The sequence below is a fragment of the Poecilia formosa genome, unplaced genomic scaffold, assembly GCF_000485575.1.
Source record: "Poecilia formosa unplaced genomic scaffold, Poecilia_formosa-5.1.2 Scaffold53, whole genome shotgun sequence".
NCBI lineage: Eukaryota > Metazoa > Chordata > Actinopteri > Cyprinodontiformes > Poeciliidae > Poecilia > Poecilia formosa.
This window is the reverse complement of record NW_006799992.1, coordinates 1,262,831-1,284,633: the sequence shown is the minus strand read 5'-3', so window position 1 is coordinate 1,284,633 and position 21,803 is coordinate 1,262,831. Positions and strand designations below refer to the sequence as shown.

At 41.1% G+C, this 21,803-nt stretch overlaps 1 protein-coding gene across 1 annotated transcript in view; it reads right to left on the bottom strand.

The window, feature by feature from the left end:
- The window catches only part of ylpm1 (YLP motif containing 1), a 28,371-nt gene extending 7,742 nt beyond the window's left edge, over positions 1-20,629 (bottom strand). The window contains exons 1-34 of the mRNA XM_007553001.2: positions 19,761-20,629; positions 18,018-18,242; positions 17,564-17,602; positions 16,628-16,816; positions 15,968-16,527; positions 12,905-15,799; positions 12,279-12,405; positions 11,986-12,133; positions 11,793-11,882; positions 11,520-11,697; positions 11,398-11,421; positions 11,135-11,295; positions 10,739-10,896; positions 10,595-10,657; positions 10,208-10,327; positions 9,913-10,089; positions 9,594-9,677; positions 9,406-9,489; positions 9,205-9,305; positions 8,765-8,776; positions 6,219-8,717; positions 5,593-5,719; positions 5,300-5,447; positions 5,107-5,196; positions 4,834-5,011; positions 4,712-4,735; positions 4,449-4,609; positions 4,053-4,210; positions 3,909-3,971; positions 3,522-3,641; positions 3,227-3,403; positions 2,908-2,991; positions 2,720-2,803; positions 2,545-2,619 (exon numbers count right to left, since the gene is read on the bottom strand). Of these exons, the coding sequence (XP_007553063.1) occupies positions 2,545-2,619; positions 2,720-2,803; positions 2,908-2,991; positions 3,227-3,403; positions 3,522-3,641; positions 3,909-3,971; positions 4,053-4,210; positions 4,449-4,609; positions 4,712-4,735; positions 4,834-5,011; positions 5,107-5,196; positions 5,300-5,447; positions 5,593-5,719; positions 6,219-8,717; positions 8,765-8,776; positions 9,205-9,305; positions 9,406-9,489; positions 9,594-9,677; positions 9,913-10,089; positions 10,208-10,327; positions 10,595-10,657; positions 10,739-10,896; positions 11,135-11,295; positions 11,398-11,421; positions 11,520-11,697; positions 11,793-11,882; positions 11,986-12,133; positions 12,279-12,405; positions 12,905-15,799; positions 15,968-16,527; positions 16,628-16,816; positions 17,564-17,602; positions 18,018-18,242; positions 19,761-20,321 (9,984 nt within the window). The 5' untranslated portion in view covers positions 20,322-20,629. The remainder of the gene's footprint in view (positions 1-2,544; positions 2,620-2,719; positions 2,804-2,907; positions 2,992-3,226; positions 3,404-3,521; positions 3,642-3,908; positions 3,972-4,052; positions 4,211-4,448; positions 4,610-4,711; positions 4,736-4,833; positions 5,012-5,106; positions 5,197-5,299; positions 5,448-5,592; positions 5,720-6,218; positions 8,718-8,764; positions 8,777-9,204; positions 9,306-9,405; positions 9,490-9,593; positions 9,678-9,912; positions 10,090-10,207; positions 10,328-10,594; positions 10,658-10,738; positions 10,897-11,134; positions 11,296-11,397; positions 11,422-11,519; positions 11,698-11,792; positions 11,883-11,985; positions 12,134-12,278; positions 12,406-12,904; positions 15,800-15,967; positions 16,528-16,627; positions 16,817-17,563; positions 17,603-18,017; positions 18,243-19,760) is intronic.
- Positions 20,630-21,803: the final 1,174 nt, after the last annotated feature.

Genomic DNA, 21,803 nt, shown 5'->3' with positions numbered 1-21,803 from the left:
ATGTTTCATGTTTTAATTTTACAGATTTAGCCCATCACAGTTCTAATTTTTAAATTTACTACGACCATTTTTAAGATTTGAGAGCAAAAGGAAACCCCAAAAAATAATTGGGTGTTTCCTTATCACACATTCTTAGAAAGCAGAACGTACTAAACTTTTATCTCCTCGATGAATAGTACTATATATAAAAAAGAAAACGTGGCCATGTAATATTTTATATTCTTCAATCAGTGGTAGAAAGGCAGGGATGAGTTGTTAAAGGAAGCATAATTCCTGAACAACCAATGATCTGTAAGGTTTGAAAATATAAGTGCAACAAACTATAGAGGCTGAGCAATAGAGCATTATACTCTACCAAGTTAATTTTCCCCTCAGAAAGAATACACCAACATGTTTCTATTGTCCAAAAGCTACAGATCTAGCATAATGTTCAGAAGTTCTTATACATCTTTGTTTCCAACAACGGTACTGCGTTTTTAAAAAAAAGATCACAATAAGGAGCTTTTATGGACAAACAAAGGTCATAAAAGTCATTGAATGTGACATGTAAAGATTTAGGAAAAAAAGAGTGAAACATTTCAACCAGTGCATAATAAATTCTTCCATTTTGCACAACTGAAGGCAAAACAGGTACTAATATTTCAATGTTTTAATAAACAATTTTTAAAATGTATAGTTAGTATTTTATAAAACTATGAAAAGGGAGAAGAGATTACACATTCTCTTACAAGATTTACTACATAAGGTTAAGGACAGTTTTAAATGACTATTTTAACTGTCCACAGTTTTAGTCAATCATATGTTCAAAATCCACAGGAAGTCTTTGTTTCCCAAAAATGATCAGGAAAGCCAATTTCTGACTTTGTATTTTCTGCGTTGTTTATTTAATCCCAAAGAAATCTGACCATACAGGTCTGTATTTGCAGTGAAAATAGCTCAAATGTGAGAATGTTTTTTCCACTGAAGAAGACATCTCTATGTAGGAAAATAATACCGTATTTTTCGGACTATAACCCGCTACTTTTTTCCCACTCTTTGAACCATGCAGCTTATAGCCCTGTGCAGCTTTTCTGTGGATTTTTCTTCAACCACCAGGGGGCTCTGTAGCAGGATCTGGTAGTACAGGAGGGAAATAGAGCTGCTGCATGTAAGCTCGGCGTGAACTAATCCATGGTTTGGCGTTTAAGACACAGGGCTGCGTCCTTAATAAATCCAGCAGGTTTATAAAGGATGCAGCCCTCTGCTGCATCCTTGTGAAAAACCGAGAGCGGCGGAGATACCAGCGGCTTATAGCCCAGTGCTGCTTATATACATACGTTTCCAGTTTTTTTTTGTTTTTTTTTTTAAACTTTGTAGATGCTGCTTATAGTAAGGTGCTCTACAGTCCGGAAAATACGGTAAATATATCTAAAAACGGTAAGTCTGTTTTCCTTCAAGTCTAGTTTGCAGTTTGTTTTGAGTACTGGCTGTGAAATTTCTGTCTTCAGGCTGCCCAGGTGAAGTTATAGCATTATGCTAGGAATTAAACAATTCACAATATTACAGAGATCTTTGAACCTTCCAGAATAGTTCTGAATAACACTGGTTAAAAATGATTAAAAAAAATAAACTTTACAAAATCGTGTATTTTCAAATCCAGGTTTAAACAGTTTCTAAGATTTTTAATTGAATAATTGCTTTGTATAACACAAAAAAGTATTAGGAAAATTGTTTTAGATTTTTTTTATCCACTCTATTTTTGCAAAGTTTGTGTTTTTCTTTATTTCAAAACCTGATAGAAATAAAATAGTGGTTCTTCAAAAATGAAATTTCCTTCACTATATATTTGTGAAAATATCTAAATACCTACTAATTATCTACAACGTCATATTTTACAACTAATGCCATATTTGCAGCTCTAAAGTTTTATTTAGATGGACTGAGGCCAAAATTATTCTTCATCATAAAGATTGCCACCCCTGATCTATATTATTTGAAATTAAATGCGTTTTAAGCGTTTCAGTCTACAAAACCTTCAAAGTCTAAAGTTACTTCACTTAGAGATCTCTGCAGAGAAACGAAGCAATTAAACAATGAAGCATTTAAGCTACAACAGTGCAAAGCTGACCACCACATTTCATTAATGGTTTAAATTATTGTGATGTATAAACATACAAAAACAGTATTTATGCGTAGATTGCACTATATCTTACATTGTAAAGAGATAATACTAAGACATTTTAGTAGTATGTTTTTCAACTCTTGGTTTGATAGCATCAATTTTCATTGGTTTAGTTTTATGTTTTACTGTGATGTACTGGAATCTTACATTAAGGGGGAAATCTATTTGATGCAAATTGTGTTTAAATATCATTATAAAGTTAGAAACATTAAAACAGTAATAAACTAAAACTACAGTGCTTTCTTAGTCTTAGGGATTTCATCCGTTTTTGTTTGATCCAACACTACAGATCAATCTGGAAAACAATTAATCCTGCGTATGTTTTGTTCAATAGAAGCAGACATGAAAATATGTGGCTAAGAGGTGGAGCTTTTTTGTCCTACCAGATCGCTCTCTTCTTCCTCCTCCCTCTTGGTTTCTTGGGGAACGTCTTCGGGGTTAAAGTCCTCCATTTCAACCTAAAAAGTCAAGCAAATCAAAGTTTAGCTCAGAAAGTCACTGACAAAAAGGGTTTCAACTTCCAGCAGTAAAAAAATCTACTAAAACAAAAAGAATTACCTCCTCAATGGCAGCATCTTGAAGCAAGGATCGCACATCCAGGCGCACCATATGACGAGGAGATGACTCCCAGTTGTTGGACATCTGCATATAAAAAAGTCCATTAAAAATAATTGTTTCAGCCAAAGATATGAGAACGTTGCCTTAACTATCTTAGTATTTGAGATCAAAGAAGTGATCATTTTAACCTTTGTTATATCCTTAAGCTTGCGCCCATGGACATTCCTCTTCGCACACGTTTGTGTGTCAGCCGTGATTTCAGCTACATACACCTAGAAATGGAAGAGAAGTTAGTTTTGTTTTTTTTTTCAGCAGGAACCAAACTGAACAACTTTTGATTATTTTTTTAATCTAATTTATTAGATTTATTTGATAGGCAGAGACACACATTAACATAGACAAACTGAATAAAACAGCTGTCCAATTCTTGTATCATCTTGCTCATAGAGAAAGCTAATTTGTAGCATGTGTCTCCATTTAGAAGATGTACTAATTGAAACAACTCACCTCAAAGCCTTTTGTTTTGGCTGCGCTCCAGAATTGCTCAAAATGTTTCACTCGGTCATTAATGGTGTCCAGAATAATAAAAGGGAAGAAACCGTCATCAAGAGTTTTCTTAAATGTTTTCAGCATGCTGCTCCTGTAGGTATCCTCCATCTCGGGTTCATATTCATATTCAAGAACCTGAAAGACAGTTGTTGAGCACCTCATCATTTACACTAAACCAAAAACAATTCTGATTAAACTCATCACAATCCATCAGATTAAACAGTTTGATTGATCTCATGTGCACCAGACCAACCTTAGTTTTGACTCTCTTCCCGGTGTCTGGGTCTTTCTCAACTTTCTCCACCTCCGTCATGAAGTAATCATCCAGAACAAGAACTCTTGGAGGTGCGCCACCAGATTCAACTTCCTTGTCCTACATAAATTTAGAATGATTTTCAAAATTAGTTTGTAACCAAAATAAAGCCATTTATGTAATCTTTTGTTTCCTCTAAATACAAGTCAATTAATGAAAATATTGATGATCAAAAATAAAAGGAATAAACACTTGAAATATGTGTATTCAATCTATAAAACATGCAACTTTCACTTTAGAACTGACTTACTGAAATAAACTCATATTTCTAATTTACTGAGATAAACATTTTTTTTAAAAAATGTATTAAAAAACAGAATTACATACCCGTATAAGCTTTGCAACGTGGCTTTTTCCACTTCCTGGGAGGCCCCTCATTATAATAACAATCTGTTAAAATACAGTTTTCTTAAGTCCTTGCTCATATATGTTAATGTTACATGAATGAATATTGCAGTAATTAATTAATACCCTCTCAGGTCGAGATAATCTGCCAGGTGCTTTGAGGATGTCATCAATATTTTTAATTTCAGGCTTCTTCTCGACTCGAGGAGGAGGCGGTGTTGGTGGAGGAGGCAGTGGGGCGGCAGGGTGTGGTCCTCGGTCCTCTGGATAACCTCTTCTTTCCACTGAATGGCAATATTTCCATTTCAACAAATTCAAAAATTTCATTAATACCTGAAAGTTTACTTGGCTGCATTAAGCCCAAGTATTTGTAACATTTTAAAGAAATCCTTTAACCTTCAGAGTTACATTTATTACTCCCCAAAAATTGTTCAAACTAAAATTGTAAATAAACACATGCTTTAATAATGCATGAAAACTCTGAATAAGAAATGCTAATTAACATATGTGTGTCCAACGTACAGTAAGGCGAGCTGTAACGCTCAGGCCCGATGCGGTCTGGTCCAGAGCGGTCATACAGAGGTCTGTCATAGCCAGGCCTTCCATAATAGTCGTCTGGGTCACGACTGCCACTTCGCTCCTTGTCTCTTTCCCTGTATGCCGCTCGAGGAGGTAGTGGAGACCTGCACATAAAATGACCATTTTTAATTTCTTTATTATATCCTTCTTACTTCAAACCATCAGAGTCAAGACAAATCAAGACATCTGACATGATTTGATGGTACCTTTCTTCAATCAAGGTATGTGTGCTTGAATAAAAAGCAGAAAAATAATACCACTTAAGTAGAGAAGCTGGAATTTTTTAAAACAGAAAATAAGGTTGAATATTCAGCAACAAAGGACATACCTCTCATCTCTTTCCCGTGAATGATAGCGCTCCCTCTCATATCTGTCTCTTTCATATTCAGGAGGCGCATCTCGGTACAACTCCCTCTCTCTGCTGTACTCCCGGCGATCCAAATAGGTGTCTGGTCGCCGGTCATAATACGGATCTCGGCTGTAGGAATCTCTGAGACTGAGTGGTTCTAGGAAGTTAGTTTAAAGAAAACACCAGTTAAAGAGTTTAAAAAATCAACACTTAATAAAAATGATGAGAAAATTATTGCAACGTGAACCCTACCTTTATCATAGAGGCGGTCTGATGGGATTGGGTCAGGTCTTAATACTATTCTCTCACCATATGCAATCCGCTCTACAGTTGCCCCGAGCTCTGAAAAATGACAATCAGCACATTTCATTACACCAGCATCACCGATTTAACACCCAATATGTCTCTAAAGTGTCAATTAAGGTATTTGTTTTTCTGGACATACCATGCCCATGTCCATAATCGACTGTTTTAGGAATTACTGGCGGTTTGGCTGAAGCAGACAGTGACGACTGGTAATCTACAGCAGCAGCAGGTTTGCTTTCCCAAGACGCTGATTCAGGAGCAGCTGGCTGAACAGCAGCACTCATACCCTGGTGAGAAAAGATGTCATTACTTTCAAAGCTCTTACATCAAACAGTAAGGTAAAAAAAACTAAAGGGAATTAAGTTTCTTTCCTTTATTGAATTTCTCATACAACCAGAAGTGATTCTGAATAACAAGGTAGCTCTCAATTACCTTTAAAACATTCCTAACATCTGGTGGGATCTCCAAGCCAAGGAGACCTGCAGGTAGCTCTGTCAGAAGGTCACTGGATGCAGGTTGTGGTTTTTCAGTACTGGGGGTCTTCCCCTCTTGCAACTCCCTTTAAAAAAAACAAAAAAAACAAGCCAAGTTCATAGTTGCCACCTCAGCATGAGGGATTGCAGTGCGTTTCTGTAATGCTGTCATCCTCAGGTCAATTCAGGACCAAAATTGCAACATTTGTTATATTTTTGGTCTGCTTTCACTCTGCTCTGTGCCAAATGAACCATATTGTTTGAAAAACCTCACCCCCCTGTTCTGTGGTGGTGCTTCACCAATAACCACTGAGGGAAACAACACAAAATGTCTGATGTGCTACAGTCCACTTCCTGCTTTTTGGAGAGGTCTCTGGGCCACTTGGCATTCAAATATGTATTCAAACAAGAGTTTATGTCAACCAAACTGAGAGCTAGGTTTTTAGCCAAACCAGTTAACTTTTTTGGAGTGATCACAGCTCCTAAAACAAATTACATTTTTTAGGCTGGATTTTTATTCTGGGCCAGTCAGACACTCATCATCACCACATTCTCAAACAAATAAAATTAAAGACAATAAATTACCTTATTTGCTTAAGTTCTTGAGCAGCTTTCAGGATAATCTCATGCTGCCTTTGAGAAAGGGCAAGCACATTTGCCCCGCTTGTTCCTTGGGTTGCTGCTTCAACTGAGCTTCCAGGCAAGTCTGTTGCAGATCCAGCAGGTGGTGGCTCTTCCTTGCGCTCCTCATACTGAGGTCTAAGGTCACCATAATCGGGATATGTCCTCACTGGTAGTGGAGAACGCCTAGAAGGTCTATCCCAGTCTGAAGCCCGCAGGTGTGGCGGTTCATCCAGTCTGTATGGGGGCTCATCCCTATAGTCAAGAATTCGTAGCTCTCCCCTTGCCCTATCGTTTTCATCATATGGATACGAGCGACGTCTCTCTGTTTCTGGATCCCAGCGTTCCTCTCTGAGGTGCGGTGGGGGCGGCATGCGGGGAGGATACTCTCTTTCAGGAAGAGGACGATCTCTGTCCCACTCCCCCTCACGGAACTTGGCTTCATGGCGATAGTCTTCAGGTGGAAACTCTGGAGCTGGAGGCCGGCGGTACTCACCCTCACCTCGATCATAATCCAAAGCTTGGTCCTCCTTATATGCCTCTTCATATCCCTCATGATGTGGACCTGGGCGCCACATTCCCCTTGCAATTCCTCGACCCATAGGTCGTCTTCTCATTCCTCCCCTGTCAATTATTTCGTGTGGAGTTATTGGAGGGCCTCGTGGAGGGTACCATTCAGAATCTTCTTCAGCTCCTTCATACAAAGGCTCCTCTAAGCGATCCATAATTTCATGGGGCGGAGGTGGAATGCGTCGCCTGCCTCTTCCTACATCAGGATGCCCTGGATGGCCATATGGGTCGTGCTCGTGGTACATTGGGTGCATTGACTGATCCATGTTGGCATCATCCAACTCCATTTCATGACCTACAGGCTCATGACCCATTTCACCGTGAATAGGGTGAAGTGGACCTCCTCGGCCTCGAGGCATAAAACCAGGGTGCCCACGTGGAGGACGACCACGACCAGGTGGAAATGGGGGTCTCATGCCTCTCATTTGAGGCCGCCATTCTTCCCAGTAGGGTTGTTCTCCTTCCTCAGAACACTCTGCTGACTCAGCCTCTGCCCAGTGCATATCATCTACGTCTCCTCTAGCAACTGCTGGACCCCCTATTCCCATGTGTGCCCCTCCTCTACCTACTGGTGGGCCTCCTCTACTAAAGGGTGGTCCACCTCTCACCATTGGTGGGCCTCCTCTCCCCATGGGTGGACCTCCTCTCCCCATGGGTGGACCTCCTCGGCCCATGGGCGGACCCCCTCGGCCCATGGGCGGACCCCCTCGGCCCATGGGCGGACCCCCTCGGCCCATGGGCGGACCCCCTCTGCCCATGGGCGGACCCCCTCTGCCCATGGGTGGTACTCCTCTGCCCATGGGAGGAAATCCTCTACCCATGGGTGGTACACCTCTCCCCATGGGAGGAAATCCTCTGCCCATGGGTGGTCTTCCTCGTCCCATTGGGGGCCCTCCTCTCAATGGGGGTCTACCTCGCCCCATAAATGGTCCCACTGGCTCCTCATAATACTCTTCCTCTTCAAAGTAATGTTCTTCTGGGACCCATGTGTCTTCAGGACGCACCTCTGATTCATCCTCGCCAAACCCCTGATATGAAGGATCTTGCCAGTAGTCTTGTTGCTCTTCAGGTATTTCTACATCTTCCTCTGGTGGAATGTAGTCATAAGGCATTTCGTCCACCCCCTCCTCAGTTTGTGCAATATTATGTTCTCTGAACTGGCCAGGGCCCAATTGTCCACGCCCAAGTCCACGCAGTGGAGGCTGGCCACGTCCCCTGCCAGGAAGTAGATTTGGAGGTTCTGGTTTTGGTGCCAACTGGTCTGAACTTTGTAGTTCTGGTTGGATTTCAGCAGTCGTTTTAATTGATTTTTTGTTGTCCATCATTGGTCCATCGTCCTTTTGGGAATTTTGTGGAGGTGGTGGAGGTTTTGATACTGAACCAGAGTCTTTCGTTGATGTACTAGGTTTGTCTTTATTGCTATCATCAGTTTTATTTTTTGCTTCCTCAGACTCTTTCTTACTTTTTAATGTCTGGGGAATAGGGTCATTTTGAATAAAAAAGCCATCTGATCCAAGCAAATTATCATCTGTCAAGTCATCAGCTGTTGACTTATTTAGTATACTTTCATCTTTGTTAGACAGTGGTTGAGCAGGTGTTTTTGGCAAGGTTGTTGAATCTGAACTTGCAGGATTTTGAATGTCGGTCTCCAATTTAGGTTCAGGACCCTGCTGCTGTTTTAACTGAGGGGCTGAAGGAGATTCAAAACGTGGTGGAGGGCAAGGGGGTCTTGAGGAATCCAATCTAGATTGCTGTCCAAAATTAGGCTGGTCATGTCTGGGTGGATTATCGAAGCGGTGCCGTGGCTGGTCGAACCTCGGAGGACCATCAAAGCGCTGCCGCGGTTGGTCAAACCTTTGGGGACCATCAAAGCGTTGCCGTGGTTGGTCAAACCTTTGGGGACCATCNGAAGCAATTAAACAATGAAGCATTTAAGCTACAACAGTGCAAAGCTGACCACCACATTTCATTAATGGTTTAAATGATTGTGATCTATACACATACAAAAGCAGTATTTATGCGTAGATTGCACTATATCTTACATTGTAAAGAGATAATACTAAGACATTTTAGTAGTATGTTTTTCAACTCTTGGTTTGATAGCATCAATTTTCATTGGTTTAGTTTTTTGTTTCACTGTGATGTACTGGAATCTTACATTAAGGGGGAAATCTATTTGATGCAAATTGTGTTTAAATATCATTATAAAGTTAGAAACGTTAAAATAGTAATAAAAAGACTACAAAACTAAAACTACAGTGCTTTCTTAGTCTTAGGGATTTCATCCGTTTTTGTTTGATCTAACACTACAGATCAATCTGGAAAACAATTAATCCTGCGTATGTTTTGTTCAATAGAAGCAGACATGAAAATATGTGGCTAAGAGGTGGAGCTTTTTTGTCCTACCAGATCGCTCTCTTCTTCCTCCTCCCTCTTGGTTTCTTGGGGAACGTCTTCGGGGTTAAAGTCCTCCATTTCAACCTAAAAAGTCAAGCAAATCAAAGTTTAGCTCAGAAAGTCACTGACAAAAAGGGTTTCAACTTCCAGCAGTAAAAAAATCTACTAAAACAAAAAGAATTACCTCCTCAATGGCAGCATCTTGAAGCAAGGATCGCACATCCAGGCGCACCATATGACGAGGAGATGACTCCCAGTTGTTGGACATCTGCATATAAAAAAGTCCATTAAAAATAATTGTTTCAGCCAAAGATATGAGAACGTTGCCTTAACTATCTTAGTATTTGAGATCAAAGAAGCAATCCTTTTAACCTTTGTTATATCCTTAAGCTTGCGCCCATGGACATTCCTCTTTGCACACGTTTGTGTGTCAGCCGTGATTTCAGCTACATACACCTAGAAATGGAAGAGAAGTTAGTTTTGTTTTTTTTTTCAGCAGGAACCAAACTGAACAACTTTTGATTATTTTTTTAATCTAATTTATTAGATTTATTTGATAGGCAGAGACACACATTAACATAGACAAACTGAATAAAACAGCTGTCCAATTCTTGTATCATCTTGCTTATAGAGTAAGCTAATTTGTAGCATGTGTCTCCATTTAGAAGATGTACTAATTGAAACAACTCACCTCAAAGCCTTTTGTTTTGGCTGCGCTCCAGAATTGTTCAAAATGTTTCACTCGGTCATTAATGGTGTCCAGAATAATAAAAGGGAAGAACCCGTCATCAAGAGTTTTCTTAAATGTTTTCAGCATGCTGCTCCTGTAGGTATCCTCCATCTCGGGTTCATATTCATATTCAAGAACCTGAAAGACAGTTGTTGAGCACCTCATCATTTACACTAAACCAAAAACAATTCTGATTAAACTCATCACAATCCATCAGATTAAACAGTTTGATTGATCTCATGTGCACCAGACCAACCTTATTTTTGACTCTCTTCCCGGTGTCTGGGTCTTTCTCAACTTTCTCCACCTCCGTCATGAAGTAATCATCCAGAACAAGAACTCTTGGAGGTGCGCCACCAGATTCAACTTCCTTGTCCTACATAAATTTAGAATGATTTTCAAAATTAGTTTGTAACCAAAATAAAGCCATTTATGTAATCTTTTGTTTCCTCTAAATACAAGTCAATTAATGAAAATATTGATGATCAAAAATAAAAGGAATAAACACTTGAAATATGTGTATTCAATCTATAAAACATGCAACTTTCACTTTAGAACTGACTTACTGAAATAAACTCATATTTCTAATTTACTGAGATAAACATTTTTTTTAAAAAATGTATTAAAAAACAGAATTACATACCCGTATAAGCTTTGCAACGTGGCTTTTTCCACTTCCTGGGAGGCCCCTCATTATAATAACAATCTGTTTAAATACAGTTTTCTTAAGTCCTTGCTCATATATGTTAATGTTACATGAATGAATATTGCAGTAATTAATTAATACCCTCTCAGGTCGAGATAATCTGCCAGGTGCTTTGAGGATGTCATCAATATTTTTAATTTCAGGCTTCTTCTCGACTCGAGGAGGAGGCGGTGTTGGTGGAGGAGGCAGTGGGGCGGCAGGGTGTGGTCCTCGGTCCTCTGGATAACCTCTTCTTTCCACTGAATGGCAATATTTCCATTTCAACAAATTCAAAAATTTCATTAATACCTGAAAGTTTACTTGGCTGCATTAAGCCCAAGTATTTGTAACATTTTAAAGAAATCCTTTAACCTTCAGAGTTACATTTATTACTCCCCAAAAATTGTTCAAACTAAAATTGTAAATAAACACATGCTTTAATAATGCATGAAAACTCTGAATAAGAAATGCTAATTAACATATGTGTGTCCAACGTACAGTAAGGCGAGCTGTAACGCTCAGGCCCGATGCGGTCTGGTCCAGAGCGGTCATACAGAGGTCTGTCATAGCCAGGCCTTCCATAATAGTCGTCTGGGTCACGACTGCCACTTCGCTCCTTGTCTCTTTCCCTGTATGCCGCTCGAGGAGGTAGTGGAGACCTGCACATAAAATGACCATTTTTAATTTCTTTATTATATCCTTCTTACTTCAAACCATCAGAGTCAAGACAAATCAAGACATCTGACATGATTTGATGGTACCTTTCTTCAATCAAGGTATGTGTGCTTGAATAAAAAGCAGAAAAATAATACCACTTAAGTAGAGAAGCTGGAATTTTTTAAAACAGAAAATAAGGTTGAATATTCAGCAACAAAGGACATACCTCTCATCTCTTTCCCGTGAATGATAGCGCTCCCTCTCATATCTGTCTCTTTCATATTCAGGAGGCGCATCTCGGTACAACTCCCTCTCTCTGCTGTACTCCCGGCGATCCAAATAGGTGTCTGGTCGCCGGTCATAATACGGATCTCGGCTGTAGGAATCTCTGAGACTGAGTGGTTCTAGGAAGTTAGTTTAAAGAAAACACCAGTTAAAGAGTTTAAAAAATCAACACTTAATAAAAATGATGAGAAAATTATTGCAACGTGAACCCTACCTTTATCATAGAGGCGGTCTGATGGGATTGGGTCAGGTCTTAATACTATTCTCTCACCATATGCAATCCGCTCTACAGTTGCCCCGAGCTCTGAAAAATGACAATCAGCACATTTCATTACACCAGCATCACCGATTTAACACCCAATATGTCTCTAAAGTGTCAATTAAGGTATTTGTTTTTCTGGACATACCATGCCCATGTCCATAATCGACTGTTTTAGGAATTACTGGCGGTTTGGCTGAAGCAGACAGTGACGACTGGTAATCTACAGCAGCAGCAGGTTTGCTTTCCCAAGACGCTGATTCAGGAGCAGCTGGCTGAACAGCAGCACTCATACCCTGGTGAGAAAAGATGTCATTACTTTCAAAGCTCTTACATCAAACAGTAAGGTAAAAAAAACTAAAGGGAATTAAGTTTCTTTCCTTTATTGAATTTCTCATACAACCAGAAGTGATTCTGAATAACAAGGTAGCTCTCAATTACCTTTAAAACATTCCTAACATCTGGTGGGATCTCCAAGCCAAGGAGACCTGCAGGTAGCTCTGTCAGAAGGTCACTGGATGCAGGTTGTGGTTTTTCAGTACTGGGGGTCTTCCCCTCTTGCAACTCCCTTTAAAAAAAACAAAAAAAACAAGCCAAGTTCATAGTTGCCACCTCAGCATGAGGGATTGCAGTGCGTTTCTGTAATGCTGTCATCCTCAGGTCAATTCAGGACCAAAATTGCAACATTTGTTATATTTTTGGTCTGCTTTCACTCTGCTCTGTGCCAAATGAACCATATTGTTTGAAAAACCTCACCCCCCTGTTCTGTGGTGGTGCTTCACCAATAACCACTGAGGGAAACAACACAAAATGTCTGATGTGCTACAGTCCACTTCCTGCTTTTTGGAGAGGTCTCTGGGCCACTTGGCATTCAAATATGTATTCAAACAAGAGTTTATGTCAACCAAACTGAGAGCTAGGTTTTTAGCCAAACCAGTTAACTTTTTTGGAGTGATCACAGCTCCTAAAACAAATTACATTTTTTAGGCTGGATTTTTATTCTGGGCCAGTCAGACACTCATCATCACCACATTCTCAAACAAATAAAATTAAAGACAATAAATTACCTTATTTGCTTAAGTTCTTGAGCAGCTTTCAGGATAATCTCATGCTGCCTTTGAGAAAGGGCAAGCACATTTGCCCCGCTTGTTCCTTGGGTTGCTGCTTCAACTGAGCTTCCAGGCAAGTCTGTTGCAGATCCAGCAGGTGGTGGCTCTTCCTTGCGCTCCTCATACTGAGGTCTAAGGTCACCATAATCGGGATATGTCCTCACTGGTAGTGGAGAACGCCTAGAAGGTCTATCCCAGTCTGAAGCCCGCAGGTGTGGCGGTTCATCCAGTCTGTATGGGGGCTCATCCCTATAGTCAAGAATTCGTAGCTCTCCCCTTGCCCTATCGTTTTCATCATATGGATACGAGCGACGTCTCTCTGTTTCTGGATCCCAGCGTTCCTCTCTGAGGTGCGGTGGGGGCGGCATGCGGGGAGGATACTCTCTTTCAGGAAGAGGACGATCTCTGTCCCACTCCCCCTCACGGAACTTGGCTTCATGGCGATAGTCTTCAGGTGGAAACTCTGGAGCTGGAGGCCGGCGGTACTCACCCTCACCTCGATCATAATCCAAAGCTTGGTCCTCCTTATATGCCTCTTCATATCCCTCATGATGTGGACCTGGGCGCCACATTCCCCTTGCAATTCCTCGACCCATAGGTCGTCTTCTCATTCCTCCCCTGTCAATTATTTCGTGTGGAGTTATTGGAGGGCCTCGTGGAGGGTACCATTCAGAATCTTCTTCAGCTCCTTCATACAAAGGCTCCTCTAAGCGATCCATAATTTCATGGGGCGGAGGTGGAATGCGTCGCCTGCCTCTTCCTACATCAGGATGCCCGGGATGGCCATATGGGTCGTGCTCGTGGTACATTGGGTGCATTGACTGATCCATGTTGGCATCATCCAACTCCATTTCATGACCTACAGGCTCATGACCCATTTCACCGTGAATAGGGTGAAGTGGACCTCCTCGGCCTCGAGGCATAAAACCAGGGTGCCCACGTGGAGGACGACCACGACCAGGTGGAAATGGGGGTCTCATGCCTCTCATTTGAGGCCGCCATTCTTCCCAGTAGGGTTGTTCTCCTTCCTCAGAACACTCTGCTGACTCAGCCTCTGCCCAGTGCATATCATCTACGTCTCCTCTAGCAACTGCTGGACCCCCTATTCCCATGTGTGCCCCTCCTCTACCTACTGGTGGGCCTCCTCTACTAAAGGGTGGTCCACCTCTCACCATTGGTGGGCCTCCTCTCCCCATGGGTGGACCTCCTCTCCCCATGGGTGGACCTCCTCGGCCCATGGGCGGACCCCCTCGGCCCATGGGCGGACCCCCTCGGCCCATGGGCGGACCCCCTCGGCCCATGGGCGGACCCCCTCTGCCCATGGGCGGACCCCCTCTGCCCATGGGTGGTACTCCTCTGCCCATGGGAGGAAATCCTCTACCCATGGGTGGTACACCTCTCCCCATGGGAGGAAATCCTCTGCCCATGGGTGGTCTTCCTCGTCCCATTGGGGGCCCTCCTCTCAATGGGGGTCTACCTCGCCCCATAAATGGTCCCACTGGCTCCTCATAATACTCTTCCTCTTCAAAGTAATGTTCTTCTGGGACCCATGTGTCTTCAGGACGCACCTCTGATTCATCCTCGCCAAACCCCTGATATGAAGGATCTTGCCAGTAGTCTTGTTGCTCTTCAGGTATTTCTACATCTTCCTCTGGTGGAATGTAGTCATAAGGCATTTCGTCCACCCCCTCCTCAGTTTGTGCAATATTATGTTCTCTGAACTGGCCAGGGCCCAATTGTCCACGCCCAAGTCCACGCAGTGGAGGCTGGCCACGTCCCCTGCCAGGAAGTAGATTTGGAGGTTCTGGTTTTGGTGCCAACTGGTCTGAACTTTGTAGTTCTGGTTGGATTCCAGCAGTCGTTTTAATTGATTTTTTGTTGTCCATCATTGGTCCATCGTCCTTTTGGGAATTTTGTGGAGGTGGTGGAGGTTTTGATACTGAACCAGAGTCTTTCGTTGATGTACTAGGTTTGTCTTTATTGCTATCATCAGTTTTATTTTTTGCTTCCTCAGACTCTTTCTTACTTTTTAATGTCTGGGGAATAGGGTCATTTTGAATAAAAAAGCCATCTGATCCAAGCAAATTATCATCTGTCAAGTCATCAGCTGTTGACTTATTAGGTATACTTTCATCTTTGTTAGACAGTGGTTGAGCAGGTGTTTTTGGCAAGGTTGTTGAATCTGAACTTGCAGGATTTTGAATGTCGGTCTCCAATTTAGGTTCAGGACCCTGCTGCTGTTTTAACTGAGGGGCTGAAGGAGATTCAAAACGTGGTGGAGGGCAAGGGGGTCTTGAGGAATCCAATCTAGATTGCTGTCCAAAATTAGGCTGGTCATGTCTGGGTGGATTATCGAAGCGGTGCCGTGGCTGGTCGAACCTCGGAGGACCATCAAAGCGCTGCCGCGGTTGGTCAAACCTTTGGGGACCATCAAAGCGTTGCCGTGGTTGGTCAAACCTTTGGGGACCATCAAAGCGTTGCCGTGGTTGGTCAAACCTTTGGGGACCATCGAAGCGTTGCCGTGGTTGGTCAAACCTTTGGGGACCATCAAAGCGTTGCCGTGGTTGGTCAAACCTTTGGGGACCATCAAAGCGCGGACGTTGCTGGTCGAACCTTGGGGGGCCATCAAAACGGTGTCGTGGTTGTTCAAACCTTGATGGACCGTCAAAGCGCTGACGTGGTTGGTCAAACCTTGTCGGACCATCAAAATGCTGCCGTGGTTGATCAAATGTTGGGCCTTCAAATCGTTGACGTGGTGGGTTGAACCTTGGAGGACCATCAAAACGCTGCTGTGATTGGTCGAACGTAGGGGGCCCATCAAAACCTTGTGGTGGTTGGTCAAATCTGCTGGGCCTGCCATCATTAAGAAAATAAAACTAATTTAATGTTGCTTAACAACAAATATTCATATTTATAAACAGCTAATAAAATGTAGAAAAACAATATTTGCAAATTGTTGTTAAATGTCAGTCCCACGTCAATATATAAATACCAGTAAAAAACAAAACAAATACAACTGACCTTGGTTCTCTTATGCTATTGAAACTTGATGTTTGCATAGTCAAAGGACCAGGGGGTATGACTCCAACCCCACCAGGAACACTTCCTTGTACAAGGGGTCCGTCAGATGATTCTGAATGTGCCACAAAGATAGGAGGTTGTTGGTCTGGAGCTGTAGCACCTGTAGTACTTGCAGCTGGGGCACCAGCAGGACCTGGAGCAGTGGCAATAGCACCAACCACAGTGGGTTGGACACCAGGGTTCACTACTTGCTGCTGCAATGGCATATCTTGTCCAGGGTATTGGCCAAGCTGTCCCATCATAGCACCATACTGGCCTGAGGCAAATGGCACCATAGCAGTAATAGTGGCCACCCTCTCTTGAAGATGAGCATTGGTAGCATTCATCTGCTCTTGCCACTGCTTCCATTGGAGCTCATAGTCCTGCAACTGGTCTTTGTGAGGATAAGATTGAAACTGTTCATGCCACAAAGCAAAAGAACTATTCCAGTTTTGGAATAAAGGTATGAACTGCTGGTGTTGCATTTCATAGTGCCTCAGCTGCAGTTCCGCAGACATCGTCTGCAATAGAAACAAAAATTGATTTTAAGCACTATTTACAAATAAACAAAGAAACAACAGCAGAAAATGTAAGCTGACGTTCTGTTGGGCTTTTACCAACCTGCAGGTTTGGAGGTTGCTGAATCAGTCGTTGATACTGTTCAAGAATCTGCTGAAGTTTTTCATGTTGCTGCATGAGAGCTTGGTATTGCAAGCTAACTCTCTGCTGTTGCACCTGCTGCCATTGTGCTGCTGCAGCCTGCAATTGCTGAAGACGAGCAGCTTCCTCTGGGTCTTTTGGAGCATCAGGCTTCAAACAAAATCAAGCAAAGATTAGGGGTAAGCATATTGTTTTATATCTAACACATGTTTGATATATTTGTAGAACCACAGAGTGCAATTTCCAATGAAAATAAATATTTCAAAGTTAAGTCAAAGCACCATTGAGATCACCCACTAAAAGCAGCTAACAAAACACAACTTAAACATTGTTAAAGCTTATAAACAACTAGACTGGAAAATACATTGCTTATGGGTGGAGACCTACAATATCACAAACATAAGTTGGAAGACAAATGAAAAGGTTTGGATTGTGTTAAAAAGTAGGGCTGGGTATGTTTACAGTGCAGTTGGTTGCCAAACCTAAATGTGCACATCAGTGTCTTGTATTTGACACTGTGTTTAGATATTTGACATTAGTGGCATCAAAGTCACCATTAAAGATACTTGGGCATGTCATATTTTGGAGCAAGGCAACACTGCACACTTGAAAAGCTTAAAATATCCTATATAAAGATTTTCTAATGCCTAATCATTCCTAACACAAAAATGCTTCCCATCTTTCAAACTGGTCAAAGAAGCACTGGTAAATTTTCACCTCAACAGATAGAGGTTCAACTTAGCAAAATTGTGTAAAAAAACATATGTCTCTGGTAATGTCAATTTATGTGAAAATTTTGCAACCCAACCCTACTCAGAATATGGCAAGCATTATGAGAACTGAGGCAAAATATGCATGGGCATAAAAATTATGGGGAAAATGGGCAGTAAGACTTACTGTGTCTGTAAAATTAGGTGAGTTTCCTACATTTGCACTCTGTAAAATTATGCAAACAATATATAAATTTAGACTGTGAGGCATTTACATTCTCCTGAAAAAACATATCTTAATATGTTCTTAAAGGCAAATGTGGGACAAACTATTTCAAAATTACTCATCAGCATGTTAGCTGTTTAATAATAAATGCGTGAAAAAGGGTCCTGTGAATTGGTGCAGAGGTAAAATCAATTAAACTTAAATAGTACATTGGAGAATTTCATTGCATTTACATGACATTATACTACATTACACTAAAAGAGAAACAAGAAAAACTGTAGAACAAATGATCAGTATTAACTGCATCACTAAAAGGGCCTTACACAACTTCTCAAACAAGAACTTAACAAAAAATCATTTTGTAAACCTGATAGAGATAATTTATGAATATCAATACAAGTGTAGGAAAACGTACCGCTACTTCTACAGGAGGTGGGGGTGGCACAGGTGGTTCTTCTCTTGGTGGCGGTGGCGGGGGTGTGCCTTTTGGTGGTTCTGAGGGAGGGGGAGGAGGCATTGCCTGACTGGGTGGTTGCGGAGTTAGAAAGGCATTGCCTGCCGTCTGATTTTGCTGGGCTTTCTCCTGCCTCAGTTTCTGTAAATTCTGAAGATGCTGTTTGTACCACACATTCTGTTGATCCTGATAGAAACAACAGCATCACAAAACAAAGTAGGTGAGGATTATGCCGTTTCTTCATTCTTATAGATGTGTTATTGCTTACAGAATTTAGATGTCTTACTTATAAGAAAGTATGTCTCACATTTTTTGGCAGTTGCTTTTGGACATTTTCAACACAATAAATAATGAAATCAATTATGGGTAAAGCTGCTTTCACACTCTAAACCAGGGGTGGCCAAGTCCAGTCCTCGAGAGCCACCATCCTGCAAGTTTTAGAAGTATCCTTACTTCAACAGACCGGGATCAGCTCTACAGAGGCCTGATAACGAGCCAGTCATTTGATTCAGGTGTGTTGAAGCAGGGATGCATCTGAAACTTGCAGGATGGTGGCTCTCGAGGACTGGACTTGGCCACCCCTGCTCTAAACCCTTGAATTTAACTTGAACAAAAATAATTTTACTTACAAGATGCTTCACTGTTAAGCCTATCCACCAGGGAGCATGTGTACAATAACACTGACAGTAGCTACAGGTCAACCATATTTACTTTGCTATGATTGAAACGCATTCCTGATTTTCAAAAACAACCAATAAGAGTAAGAAATAAAAATAAGGACAACCAACAGCCACATTTTTAGCAATTTGTTTACCAAAATTATCTTAAATAAAATTTAAATTTTATTGATTACTTTAGATTTCAAACATGTAAGCAGACAGAAAAGACTGCACCAAAGTTGTAGTTTCTCTTTTTTTACTTTAACTGGTAAGAAACAAATAAAAGACAAGACGAAGCATTCATTAAACAAACCACTTCCAAAACAGGCTTCTGCTTTAGCAATGTAATATGCTATTATGCTATGTAATTAAGACTCTTAAAACCATTGCCATTTAAATTTAACTTGGTTATGAGTTTTAGAAAACTTTAGCCAACTCTTCAATAGAATTCTTTACTTACCTTTTTATTTATAAAAGGGTTAATTATCTTTGATGACTTATTTCTGTACACATCAAGCCTTATAATTGCAAATATAGGCGCATTAAACTTTTTTTTTTTATTATCTTTGTCACTTACTTTTCTTTGGAGCAACACTGAAATATTTACCAAGCTGATTTTTGTGCAATTGCTCATACATTCAACAAAACAGTGTTGTTAAAAATATTGAGAAAACAGGCAATTTTAACTTCAGAGGAACAAGTATGAACTTGAGAGAGTTGTTGAAATGGACCCCACTTGAGCAGAGTTGCTAGTTTCTTTGTATATCTCTTTCAGTTCTGCAGATAACACCCCCAGTGTTGGTTAGAGCATTACCCATTATAACTTTTTGTTGTTGTCTGACGCCAACAGGAACCACATATTTTGAAGCAACTATAGACTTAAATCTTGTCATCTGATACCCAATCTTCATTTGCCTCTATGTTTTGGATCAAAAATGTAAAATAATTTAAAGCTAACTTTCAGGATTTTAACTTATTTGTCAAATTTGAAAATAATGCAGTCTTGTTTCAAACCAAAACAATATCACCAATTTTAAGTCATTACCTGTAAAGGTACGGATTTGTTATCATTCGTGCTGGACGGGTTTGTGTTGCTGGCCACTGGAGCGCCGATGTTTTCCTGCGACTTGGGTGGCTGAGGAATCGGAGGTGGAGGAATCGGCTTGGACTCCGCTGGTTGCGGCTGCGGTGGAGGTTGCGGCTGCTGGCCCTGATTAGGTGGTAGGGGTCCCCTCGGTGTCTGAACCGGAGTCTTTTCCTGCATAATGTACTGCTGACTATTTTCAGCGCCCTCTACCTGGCCCGGTCCTTCTGAATGCCACGGCGGGGCCGCGTTAAACCCACCCGACAGTCCACCTCCAAACCCAGTGCCGCTGTTACCGTGGTGTAACACGGATTGTAGCTGTTTCTGGTGCAACATTTGGAGCTGCTGCATCTGCTGTCGGTGCTGCTCCTGAAGGCTGGAGAACAACGAGCCGCTAGAGGAGGCCTCGTAGCCGCCGAAACCACCAGGAGCCTGACCTGTTCCGATTGGAGGCTTTCGAGGGCCAGGTCCTCCGAAGCTTTGCGGCGGAGGAGCCCCGTAATTCCCCCAAGAAGGAAACATTTTATAAAACAAAGCCACAGAAGGCCAACGTGATTACATGCACTGAAGGCCCTGGAGTGGCTAACAAAGCTAGCAGTTAGCGTCGACCTCCGCTCTTCAGAAGAAAATAGCTACATTGTCAATTCATTTTATGACCAGCGATACAGTTAATTAGGTTACAAAAACAAAATGAATTGTTATCGCTTGCAAGACCAGTTAGACAGTTTAGAAATCTCACACAAAAAAAATATTTGATACGTTTAGAGACGCTTTGTGTCGTTGAATGGCCGACTATTACAGGAGCACGCAGCTGAAACCGGAAATACGTCACCTCATTACGTGATCGTTTCCTATAATAGGACTTAGAAAACATTTTTAAAATATATTTTTTAAAATTGTCATCCCTTGCTAACCTTTTGTGTAAAAGCTCTTACTCGTGTATATTGGCCTTTATCTTACTTATACCGTCACGTAAAACAATGAAAAGCTTTGTTTGATTTGTTCTTTTTTACGGTGGATCATGGCTGTTTCGTGAAGCATGCGTGGATGAGGTGCAAAAGGGAACATCACAAAAAACTAGTATCATGGATTATTATAAAATATCAATAAGACCTTCTTAAAGAGGCTAGGGGTACTGACTGATTATAACATTTGATTTATTTTTGAACATTATATAACCATTCTATTAAAGAATTTTAAAAAAAGACGAAATATGAGTATTTTGCAGTGATGTTATTTAGTAACTAATGTTATTTAGAAAGGTATATTTTCACAACATAAAGGATGGTAACCAATACTAGTATTAGATAATGTATGTTAGAACAGTGTAAATTACTTCCGGTGATAATATGCAATGTTAACTGCATATTCAGTTTACCTACAAATGGCTGAACAGTCCCAGCAGATAAAAAGTAACAGAACAAGAAAAAGGTGTATCAAGTCAAACGATTACATAAACTGTAGGTGTCCTACCTGCTTTGTCACTAGACTAAATGCATTATACAATTCTCCCACTAGATGGAGACATTTCCATGGATATTCAAAACTCTATTTTGATAACGTTCACACCAGTATGACACAGGATGATCATAATTACTGCCGACGAATTAAACACTAAGTCACCAACCTATTAAAAAATATATATGTGTGTTATCCAAGTAATTTAAACCCAAATATCTAATTGCTGGTAACTGAGATGATTTCCCTCAATTTTTAAATACTTGCTAAAAGTATTTCATTCTCATAATTGGTGCAAGAAATAATATACAAACAGTGCTGTTTTAAAGGTTGTGTCTGTTGTCAATACAAATTTCTTTGACCGCCTAATTACCAATGTTTTGGGTAGTTCAACCGGTAACATTAAGGGTTGTAATTTGTGGTTGTCGTGTGGGTTGAAGCTTAAAAGTATGGGATCCGTACTGATGTGAAATAACATGCAATTGCTCAGTAAAACTGTAGAACTTAATCACATATGAATAACCTAAAACATACAACTGGGGTAGT